General features: G+C 37.6%; 1 protein-coding gene across 2 annotated transcripts in view; it reads left to right on the top strand.

Annotated features, from left to right (window-relative positions):
* Window positions 1-385: 385 nt before the first annotated feature.
* MYOM2 (myomesin 2) overlaps window positions 386-12,316 on the top strand; it is a 72,000-nt gene continuing 60,069 nt past the window's right edge. For both annotated transcript variants that reach the window (XM_015859344.1, XM_015859343.1), the window contains exons 1-5: window positions 386-775; window positions 8,150-8,283; window positions 9,314-9,433; window positions 11,176-11,314; window positions 11,510-11,667. In XM_015859344.1, coding sequence (XP_015714830.1) covers window positions 8,177-8,283; window positions 9,314-9,433; window positions 11,176-11,314; window positions 11,510-11,667 — 524 coding nt within the window. In that variant the 5' untranslated portion in view covers window positions 386-775; window positions 8,150-8,176. The remainder of the gene's footprint in view (window positions 776-8,149; window positions 8,284-9,313; window positions 9,434-11,175; window positions 11,315-11,509; window positions 11,668-12,316) is intronic.

Below are 12,316 nucleotides of genomic sequence, written 5' to 3'. Positions count from 1 at the left end.
TGTTTGCTTTTCTTTTTTCCTCCTTTTATCTTTCTTTCCCTCCTCTTTCCTACCCCCTCCCAACACACAATTATATATACCTCAATGCATATTAATTTCTCTTACATTATCTACGTGTGGCAGAGAAATTTCTCTTAGGTTGACCAGTGACATTATGGAGATGGAAACAGTGAGTAAGAACTGGACTCTCTTTAAACCCATGTCAATAGGCTTTTTATATAGTTGCTGTGTCTTAATATATTGCAGTCATGGTCTCCAAAATCCAAGGAGCTCTTAAGGAGGCAAGGGGGAGGCTCATTTTACAGCCTGAGGCACCAAGGGGATCTCATGTCTCTACTAATAAGATTCTGGGGTTTATGGCTCCTCACTGATCTTCTAAGTTACTGATTATTTTAAATCTACAATCACTTCTAAATAAAATGTTAGAACTGTTTTCTCACAATAAACTATTTCCCATGTGCTCAGTGTCATGCTTTTAACAGAAACTGCTTTATTTAGAAGTGAGGTCTGTCTTTCATAAGAATACAGTTTGGACTGCATATGGGTTAGGGCTTTTCTCTCATCCCTATATCACACCCTTATTGCCTATTAGGCTGACCTCAGTTTTGGGAGAATTACTTGGTTAGTTCTAAATATAGCATTGTATCTGCCCTTAAATGGGAGTGAAGGGGCAGTAGCCTTTAGAGAGGGGAATTATTTTCGTTTTCCTCAGCCAGAGTCTACTAAGCTGGGAAAGGCTGGTCTTCTGTGCTCTGCAATATTTCTGTATCCTTTGGTAAGTCCATTCTTCATCTAACTTGCTCTTGTTCAGAAAAAAGGGAAGTGATTATGGGGAACATGTGCCTTTCTGTACCTCATAAATGATTATTCCTTCCTTGCGCAAAAGCAGCAATAAACAGGACATTGATGAAATTATGGCAAAACAAACAAAAGGAAAGAAGAACTGTTTCATTCTGTTTCCCTTCCCAACCAGTTTGGTTTTATTGTGTTTTATGTACTTTACCTTTTTCTTTTCTTTCTTCCTTTTTTTCTTTTTCTTTTTTTATTTTGAATATAAAGTACTACGTTGTATCAATACATAGTTCTATTGGTATATGTGCATTCACAGTGGCACATATATTGATGGTGCACTGTTATTTTGTTTGTTTTTTGTGGGTTTATGCTTTATGAAGAGATAAAGCATGAGTTTTATGATGGATATACTCAAAAAATAAGCATGAATTTCATCCTGTAGTAGCTGGCAAAACTGTTTGGCATGCTGAGTAATGAAATGTAGCTGAGACAGAACGTTCTACTTCTATTTTTTGTCTGCTGTGCTTTTAAATACATCTTCAGAAAATGCATTCCTAGTGCCTGTATTGCTTTAGGCTACGTGATGTGTTCTGTGCCATATGAAAATTCCAGCCAAATTCCACTGATAGCGTCTGGGGAAATCACGTTCATGCTCTTGAAACTTTGCCTGTGGGTTGATAATACCTGTGAGCCAATGAAAGTATCATAATTAAAGATAATAAAGCTTGTGATGATGGGAAATGACTGACTTTCATCATGTCACTGTCTCACATTCCTTGTTGTCCAGCTGAAGGGATTTACTACACTTGCCAAGCAAAGGGAAATCTTAAAACTGTATTGGAACTTGTTGCAACTTCTTATGTATTTGGAGTGCTGGGATGGCAAAGTTTCAGGTCAACATGGCCAAATGCAGCCTCATTTGATATCCAGTGAAATAATATTGCAGACTCACAAATAGAAGAGGATATATGCTGCTTGGCTTATACCAGTGATAAGGCAAAATACGTTAGACTGTGGTGATGGGTTTTGTGTGTGTGCACTCCCTGCCATCACAAGACTTGTGGAAAAGCCAAAATTACAGATTAGACTTTCAAGAATGCAAAAACTGATGTGCTCCAGATGGCAACAACCTCACTAGAGGGAAAGGTAGCTGGGGGAGGTAGAGCTTTGGCACTGCCTTCTGTCTACACACTGCAGAACATAGCTGGTGGTGGACTCTACCAAGGGTTATAGATGTGACCATGGTATATGTTAAATTGCCTTCACGCTAACTGTGATGGCTGAAGGTAAAGAGGACTGATACGTCTTTGCAAACAAGACCACTAGGTATAGTGAGATGTTAAATGTCTGCTCATTCAAACTTACTTACTTAACAAAACCCAGATACATCTATGGTGGCCAGTATCATCGGATACTTGGAAATGATGCTTTGTTGGATGTTCAGATGTCTAGAAATTGGTCAGAGAGTCTTTTATTTTTATTTAAGTTTAAAGAGGAAAGTGATGCATGTATTTCTCAAAATGATTTGAACCAGATCAAGCATCTTGTCCACAAGATTTCTGTTTAAAACCAATTTGCAAAACTAGGCAAACCCTATTCCCAGACAGTTTAGACATGATCATTAAAAATGAGACCAGCTGTGTAGCTAAAGACAAGACAAGGAAGTAAAAAAAGACAAAGAATCTTGGAGCTTGATGACTAATGTCTGGAGTTCCACATGGTTTAAGCATTGTGAATTCCATATGCTTCTTTAATTTCAGAAACATTTGTATTCTGTTGCCAAAAAAGGTGAAGCTGATTTCTTATTGTGCAGAAGGGAAAAAAAAATTCAATAGGAATGACAACTGTCTGAAACTAACAGTAGATTGTGTGGGGTTGTTTTTTTTTTTCTTCCAATTTCTCCTCTTGCATACACAAAACATAATTCTTTGTATAAGATCTAAATACAGACATACACACAGAGATAAAACACTGAAGAAAAATATTAACATTTTAGAAGTTTATTATCAAAATGGAGATGTTACCAGACCCTCTACATGCCATTCTGTTATAGACTGCAGTGTCTATGCATGGCATAATGACTCATGCTAACTTAACCGGATTTCCAACAAAGTGAAGTTTCCTGAGGGAAAATGTTCTTATGTGTCTGTTGTAATTTCTATGGAATTGATTAAGCCATCTGGAAAAGACTACATGTTTTCTGAGGCAATATGGTAATTCTGTAAGAAAGATATTTGAAGCAAATAATGTCTACGTGCATTATTTTTTCTTTCCCTTCTTTCCTTTCTTCCTTCCTTCCCTCCCTTCCTTCCTTCTCTTTCTTCCTACCTTCCCCTCTCCTCCTCTCCCACCCCCTCCCCTTCTCTCCCTTTCCTTTCCTTTCCTTTCCTTTCCTTTCCTTTCCTTTCCTTTCCTTTCCTTTCCTTTCCTTTCCTTTCCTTTCATACTTACCTTTGCTTTCCTTTCTTTTCCTTCCTCTCCTTTCATTTATACTTTCCTTTCCTTTCCTTTCCTTTCCTTTCCTTTCCTTTCCTTTCCTTTCCTTTCCTTTCCTTTCCTTTCCTTTCCTTTCCTTTCCTTTCCTTTCCTTTCCTTTCCTCTCCTCTTTCCTTCTCTCTCTCTCTCTCTCATACAGGCAAGCAATATGGAATTAGTTGTATTTTATCAGCTAAATATCACAAATTTTAATGTACTAGAGAAGTATAAGTTGGAAAACTAGGGCTTCTGAAAAACTTACACTGAGTAAGCAAACAGAGCTACAGATTTTCAGAGGAAGAAATTCCGTGGGGAAAATCAGGACAAACCTTTGATTCAGTTTAAAAGTTCAAAGTTATTTAAGATGATACGCCAAGGAGGCTCACAGATTTATGCACATAAGAGCAGGACGTACTGATCTTGCAGCCAGACTAAGAAAGATAGGCTACATGAGGGCAGACAAGAACCTGAGAATCATTTTTGGCACTTCTGCAGATGGACAAGGACAGAGATGAGCAAAGGAAGTGCAAGATGCATGGTATAGCATTGACAGGTCAGGCAGAGAGAGTACATGCTGTATAGTGCATCTCTCGTGACATGATCCTCCTGAGTCTGAGAATGCAAGTTGTCTATCTGTGGTGAGCACAGCCATGTTCTCCTTCCCATGACATCTGTCAATCCCATCCATCAATTTATTTGGTTGTGTGCCTGCTCTCTGGGGCTGGGTGTGTGATCATGCTAGAATTTACTGCCTGTCCTTTAAATCTTAAATTAACTCACTTATCAAACAATGTCTCCATATCAGACGCTTGGCTTCCTGCTCCCAAACATGGCCCCTTGTCACACGGTCCTAGATTATTGCATTCTATTCAGACCACTATTACTATTGCATGAAACTATGCTATTCCTGACCTGGGAATTCTATCTACTCCTGAGTTTTCTCTTTTATTCACATACATAAATTGTTATACAGATGTGTATTTATGTAATGTGTATTTGTGTAAACTGAATTGAACAATCTAACTCACTCACATTTTATATCATTAATTCTCATGGGCATTTTGATTGATGTAATATTTTTGATTATATTTGATAGTGCTCTGAGAGCTTTATACAGCACACAGTTAGATCCTGCTGATATCATCGTTTAGAGTCAGAGAAATAAATAGGTATAAAAAACAAAAATGAAAGGGTACAAAGGTACTATGCTTTGCCAAAACAGTGAGGGTCAGATAGGAAACTAAACATCTTGACCTGTAACTCTGGATCTTTTTCTTGAAGTCCAGGGAAGTTAACTGGATCTCCACAGATGAATTTCAAGAGTTGTTTTATGACCAGTTCCCTCTAACTCTTGCACTCACATATCAGCAGAACTTCATGAATAAGATTAACATTATTAATTTTCTACGGTTGTTCAAACAGTTGATTTGTCTTTCTTATGGCCTATTTATGTAATCCTTTTGTTGATTTCTCAGTTTCCCACTGGGAAATGTACTTTTTTTCTTTGATGTCTCTATCAGATCATTGCCTGCATCTTGCTATTGGGTCAGTTCCATCAGTTGGCATGCCAGTATAATCAGGGCTCCATTAGTAATAAAATCCTGATTTACCTGAGTAAAGAAATTCATTGTGGCTAAGTTGTTATTTATGTCCTGAGTTAACTAATACTGGTTTTGGCATGTTGACTAAATATTAATATATATTTCAAATACCTCACATAAATGCATACCAGCAATAAACTGGAAAAACAGCCAACATCTTATTCCTAGGAAGACAATAGAAACTTCCCTTATCCTAAACTCAAGATACCCTATAGACTCTGTAGACTCTGCTAAAACTGTTTTTACAGTGGGGCTGTGATTTTGTTCTTCAGATCATCATCTTTGCAGGACCACTAAGTATTAAATACATACACTGCAAGCATCATTGTAATTAACTGAGGATGATTACTGCATTTGGAACTGTTGCCAGGCAGCTCCCCTCTGTGTTAACAGAAGGCACAATGAGTCTGGCTGCTAACAAGCTCTGCTAATTGCTTGCATGTAGGCTGGGAGCAAAGGGCTATGCCTGTTTCTGTCCTATAGAAGCTTGGGTGAATGTGAAGAATATCTAATCTGAAATTTTGAGATTTGTGTGCTGATTAAAAGAAACAGACATGCTAGTTAAAGTATAAGTTTTACATGTAGTGAAAAAGGCAGGACTGTAAATGGCAAAGATGCTTTCTCCTATCTCAGAAATGAAAATAACCTGGACTGTGATCCATCCAGCCACATGGGAACTACTGTGCAACCCTTGTACACAAATCAGATCTCAGAGGGAGTTATACACATAGCAACGCATAAGTTGCATGTTGATAAATTCATAGAATTGTTTAATGGGGCCACATGTAAACATGAGTAGCTCTTCACAGCTGAGTCAGCTGAATCCATGGGTTTGCCATTTGCACCTTCATTTAAGTGAAAGGGCTAATTAAAAATAGAACAGATGGAACACTATACTATTAACTGTTCGGTTAACATACAAACTTAGGAGAAAGACAGATGTCATATGCACAATAGTCACAGCAGGAAGAAAATCAGTATATATGTCATGTACAGATATGAAAAGCAGGAGGAGACAAAGCTGCTAATCTGTCTGTGTAACAGTGTTTATGTAGCTAAGACAATGTTACTCCTATAATGAGTTAATAGATTCAAGTCAGCTCAGCACTGTGTGAGAGCACAGAACCAAATCTGCATTTCTGCAAGCTGTTACACTGCAGTGTACTAACTTGAGTGATGTTAACTTTTTTATTTCTCTAGAAATTTTATAATACGTTTCTTTAATATATCTTATTAATGCTGTAAACCTCCTTTATTTTTGTCTCACAGCATATGGTATTTTGCAGAAAGCCATCATTCCTGTATGTGTGACTAGTAGCTCTTATATCTCTTTAAAATAGGAATTAAAATGTAACTAGAGACTATGCAAAAGGTGCAGCTGTCAGGTGTTAAATTATAAAACATTGCATGATTATGTCTTATGGCTTTTTTTTTTTTTTACTAAGATCTTTCTACTATTAAGTGTATCTGCTAAATACACCTAAATATACCTGCAGATACTTTTCTTGGAAAAGTAAGACTAGCTGATGTGAGAATGTCATGACTTGGGGGAATCTGATTCAGCATTTGTATACCTGAAACTAACACTCAGATGCAGCTAAAATTTATAGTACCATATGCTAGAAATGGATTATTTGTAGGTACATTACCAGAGTTTAAGGTTCATTTTCTTAACCTTTTAAACATGTCTGTTTGCTTGTTTGCTTTCAGTTAATTTGGATTTAATTTTGTAGGGTTCAGGCAAATTGCTAAACAGACACACAAAGTGAAGGGACTTATTAAACTGCATTGCAGTTTTTCAATGACTCATCTTCTTCCTAAAAGTCTGATATGCCCTATAAGAAACCCAGCTTTGATTTTTTTTTTATTTTTATTTTTTTCCCCAAGAAAAACGTCCAGCAGTAAGATATACAAAATGATACCCTCTGCATAAGTAATCTGACTAATAATACAATTAGGAAAATCTTTAATAGGTCACACTTAAAATTCATGCAAAATTGTTGATTATATTTGTGATTTTCAACAATTTTATAATTGCTTACCTGTACTTAAATAGGAATTCTGCAACTGTTTTTCTTCTTCTTTTTTTTTTTTTTTTTTTTTCTTTTTCTTTTTTAAACATAAGATTATATAAAAAATCTGGTACACAACAAAAAACACTTCTGCTTTCAGAAGAAGTATTTAAAAGCCTATTTTCAGTAAATGGATTGCACATGCTTCTCCCACAATGCAAAGATTAATTAGTTGCTGAAAACTGAAAGTTGACAACGATGTGGTGACTGAGATTATTTAATTTTGAATTAGACTTCATCTTAGCATCTGTTTTCCTGAAATAGTTATTCTTCTACTTTTGACATGTGTGTTAATTTCCCCCCCCAAATCACAGCTGTGTGGTAATAAACAGAAAATAAATTAAAATTGGTCATTACTAGTGCCTTTGAATTTATTTGCTGGGAGTACCCATTGTTTCTAAGCAAGCAAGCACTGAGGGCCCCAGGGATAGACAAGGACTCCTTGGTCACAGGGTAGGCCCAAGGAGTGCTTGGTAGGGATAGGCAGGTCTATCACTACCCTGGGGCCTTCAAACCCTCTCAGTGTGGCCCCTGGGTGAACTAGTGGTGTTTCATGTCCCAGAGAAGTCTACTTTATAGACTTTATACAGGGAAATTGCTTATATTATCACTGAAGAGCAGACATCTCTTGAAGAAAGTGTTGTCTGATTTGTTTGCTTGCTGGAGTGCTGGAGACCCTCACAGACATTTAGACCAAGTAGCCCAGGAGCACAAGAGCCTACATCCAACTGAGAATACAAACAGGACTTCGAGTTGCATGGGCTGGCACCTACTCAGCATATGGCGAGTAGCATTCCACAGAAGAAGTTTGCAAAAAATTTTCATCATGTTCCTAATGAGCATAAAGAGATGCTGATACCTCTGCCTGCTTTTAACAGCTGTGCAGGGGATATGTTTAACATTGACACAGTGGGAAATATGCCTGCCACCCATGTGTTTCAGGGAGCTCCCTGAACCTTCTATATTAAGGAGCTATGACATCTGGAAAGAAGAGAAAAATAATCCATCGAGATCTTCTTGTTCTACCATCTATGATTGTGTGGCTCATTTTGTAGCTAACAGTCTGATGTGCCCATGTATATAATTGATGGCTCTGTTTGTGACAGAGTGATGGAATTTTGTAAGTTTGTGCTTGCACACATGTATACATATGTAAAAATATCAAACTTAAGTGTCTGAAGCATATGGCTAAATGTGATTTCATTGCAGGAGTTGCTGATTGTAACAAACTGAAGTATGTCATCAGTAGTGGTGCCATTTTACCAGAGAAGACACAAGCACTTTGATCAGTCCTATCGCAACATTCAGACAAGATATGTACTTGAAGAATATGCAGCAAGAAAGTAGGTACCATGTATTTCTCATGTATTGCACAGAGATGTTTCTATACTGGATAATCAGCCAGTTCTTAGAATCAAGATATTTACATTCTCCTCTCCCTCAATGTTGATTTATTCGGAATGGTATTTTTTTCAGTTCCATCCATAGAAGTGCTTCTTGTCTGTCATCCCCCACCAGCATAGATAGACTATCTAGTTTGGTAGCAACTGCACAGACCTTTTGTCTGAGTTTTCATCCTGTTTACTACCTCCAAGTTGGAAATCCCATTTTTTAAGCTCTGATTGAAACTCTGTCTTAAGTAAAATTGCAGTGAAATAAATTGTAAATAATAGAAATAGGTTTTTTACCCATTCTTCCATACAACATGAGAAGGATATTAATTCTCCTGAAATTGACTATTCCTAATTATGTTTTTTTGTCAGTTAAAAAGCAATTAGGCAACAAAACAGTTTCAATTTCTCTCCTGAAGTCTCAGAGTTTTAGTCTTAAAGTCTGGAACTTTGAATCTGGGTTGCTTAAGAATTACTGTCCACTCTCTTCAGTAATTAATATCCCTAGATAACTGCCCGGCTTCTGCATATTCTCTTATGAAAGAGGGATTTTATGAGGAATATTATGTGAAGTGTAGAAAGGCAAGAATATTTAGACATATGCAATATTATAGGGATTCTATTTGCTTTGATTCTTAGACAAGCCGGTACCCTTGGGATTCATTTAACAGTGCTACCACAGCACTTAAAGAATTGAAGACAGGCTATAGTGCATATATTTAGTAGAATCAAATGAAATAGTGTCTAACGAGCTCAAGGGATGAATGATGGGCAGTAAGCCTCTGAAGGTCAAGTGGGAATCAGAGCATCCTAATAGCACTGCAGTTAGTGAGGAATGCAAAGTAGCATCCTTACCGAACTATGCTCAATTATAGAATTCAACTTGTTTAAAGTAATTTATTTTACTTTCATGAATGCATTTTTTTTTCCCCTAGAATTTCTGGGCTCTAGAATTTTTTTAATTTATTTTTTATATTTGAAGGGCTGCATCTAGACAGGCTGCTCACTATGAATCAACTGGCCTGGGAAAAACAACATGCAGACTCTGTGCCCGGAGAGCACGCAGCTTGGCTCATGAAGCAATGCAAGAATCCAGGAAAAGGTAAAGCTCTGTCCCATCTGACCTGTATGGTGGCTCTAGTCCCATTCAGTATCTCCTTTTTGCCAGGGCTCTCTTCAAAGTCAGCAAGAATGGAGTCTTCTCTGTCACTGTTCAACACTAATCTATTTTGGCTTGAATACTAAATCACCAAGTATCACTTTCATTCTCATATTTCAACCAGAAAGAGTCGTTCCCCTTAATCCCAAGACTAGTCCTTGAAAATAACTTTAAACTCAATAAAAATAAGAATCTGCTCAGGATCCAAAACATTTTCAAACATATCTAATGTGCTATTACTGCATTTCTGGTTTGGATCAGTTTAAACATTTTGAATTATTGACTTAATACCAAGATGGCTTATTGTCGTGTCTCAATTACAGCCTTGGTATGAAGTCTTAGAATAAATGTGCTGGCAGCAATGCTCCAGTTAGAGAACTTGACTGTTTCTGCTCCAACATGATTTACAGTGACTGTAACAAAGATACAGACAGAATATGATACAAGAATGAATTCTGCCTTGTCTTTAGAAAATTTGTTGATGGTATCATACACATATTTAGGGTTCTAGAACTTTATTTTCAAAGATACGTTCTAGGAGCAGAATGTTCCAGGAGAGTAAAATGCATTAGCATAATATAACTGATCTTTTAAAAAAAGTCTTAAATTTTATCATTATTAAATTATACATGGCAAAAACAAGGCTGATGTTCAAAATACATTCAAGTAGCAAAACCAGATATTTAAAAAAATACCAGTGAAAATAATACCTTGATCTACTTGTTCACTGAAGACCATCCAAGTCCATTTGCTTCACTGCATCTTGGGTTGTATTTATAGCCATGTTAGAAATTCCTGTTAGCTCCTTGCTTTTATGTTGTTGGCAAGGCCAAATAATGTAGGCTGCTTACAGAATCATCATGAATGAAGAGGCATGAGTTAGCTTCTCTTGACAATGTTGAAAATGTTGCTTTTTACAAGAATTCTGAAGAATCTATGGAGTCAGTTTTTCCTCACAGTTTCCCCTGGTGGCTCACTAACCCTTTCAAAACCCACAAATTTCTCAAGAGTCTTTTACTAGCAGTTTCTGTAGCATGTCCTGCTTGCCCCTGTCTAAGGGTAGCTTTAGCATATGCAGTAGTTTATCAAATCTTTCTGAACTCCTTGTTCTCAGTCTGTCAGGTGAGGTCATTTGATGCGGTCCTTGGATCTAGCAGTGCTTCTCATGTGCTAGAGCCAAGGGCACATCAGAAACGTGGCATAACTTTTATCACAATATGACATAGGCATAGAGGTGGGGGAATCACCCCCCTTGGCCTGCTGGACATGCTCTTTTTAATGCACCTCAGGACACCATTGGCCTTCTTGGCCACAAGCACACACTTCTGGCTCATGGCCAACCTGTTATCCACTAGAACACCCAGTTTCTTCACAGAACTCCTCTCCAGAAGGTCAGCCTCTAATCTGTACTGATGCATGTGGTTATTCCTCCACAGGCTCAAGACTGTACTTGCTCGCATTAAGCCTCATCAGGTTCCTCTCTGCCCAACTCTTCAGTACATGCCATATTCATATCACCTCTCAGGCTCACCAGGATATGCTGGTAGACTGTTCAGAATAATCTCTCAACTAAGTTTTCCACTTTGATGTGGTTTTAAAAACCCTTAGCCGCCTAATGTGTGGAAGTAATAATCTTAAAACTTCATATTAATTGTTCTTATCTAACATTTTTTCTTGTTCTACAGAACTCATGAGCAAAAGACTCATGCTAGCGATGAAAAAAGGATCAAATTTGCCAGTGAGTTGTCATCTTTGGAAAGAGAGATTCACATGGCCAGGCACCATGCTAGGGAACAACTGGATAGACTTGCTATACAAAGAATGGTACAGTACTGACTTTTTTTGTCCCAAGTACAACTATAAGATATAGTATGATTTAGGTCTATGTTTCAAATATTAGTAGTGACTTAACATGTTTTGATATTGTAGATTTAGGATTAAATCTTCTAGTCTATTTGAGTCTAGTGCTAAATGCCTCCTTTTTTTCCCCTACTTTTATTGTTTTTCTTTGTTTAACAGGTAGAAGAAAATATGTCTCTGGAAAGACATGCTTTTGAGGAAAAAATAAGTCGAGCTCCTGAAATTCTAGTGCGCCTGAGATCTCACACTGTCTGGGAAAAGATGTCTGTGCGTCTTTGCTTCACTGTACAGGGATTTCCCTCCCCTGTTGTGCAGTGGTAAGAAACTGGCTTTATCCAGGCCTCTAAAAATGTTGTTAAGCTTTTCCCACTGGGAATTCATGGCATTAGTGATAATTGTCACATACTTAATGTTAAAAACACTTTGTAATCCTCATGTATGGTCTTTATCCTAGTACTTGATGCTGAAGTGGGAAGAGTGAGAGGAAAGCTTGCTGAATGGCCACGCTCAGTGTGAGAAGCAAACTTGAGAATTTCAGAAGCAGATTGTAGAAAGCATTTCAGTCTTTTTGGCCATTCATTTCCTTGAAGATTAAGTAGAAAATGGCACAATACACAAAGCTCACAGACTAGGAGTGGGTTAACTTGCACAGCTCTATTGTTGTCATGGACAATTGCCACAGACTGCATGTTTGCCTTGTTGAGGCCCCTGTTGAGGTGTACATTAATGTAAAGACACTGAAGCTGCCCTCCTGTCTAGATAAGTGCTATCTGGTATATATCAAATCTACATATTGACCTGTGCATATCTAACCCTATTGCTGTTTCCCTTTTGTGAGCTGAAGTGCTCTACTGTGATCAAAGTTTGCTTCCCATCCTGCATCAAGGCTAGTGGACTGGAAAGTTCAAGTAGCATTCAGTCTTTCTCCACTGCTGTCTCTTCTTGTCTGGGTAAATTCCTTTCCAC

The sequence above is a fragment of the Coturnix japonica genome, chromosome 3, assembly GCF_001577835.2.
Source record: "Coturnix japonica isolate 7356 chromosome 3, Coturnix japonica 2.1, whole genome shotgun sequence".
NCBI classification, from domain to species: Eukaryota; Metazoa; Chordata; class Aves; order Galliformes; family Phasianidae; genus Coturnix; species Coturnix japonica.
The sequence above is the reverse complement of the archived record's forward strand: the minus strand, read 5'-3'. Positions and strand labels throughout refer to the sequence as shown.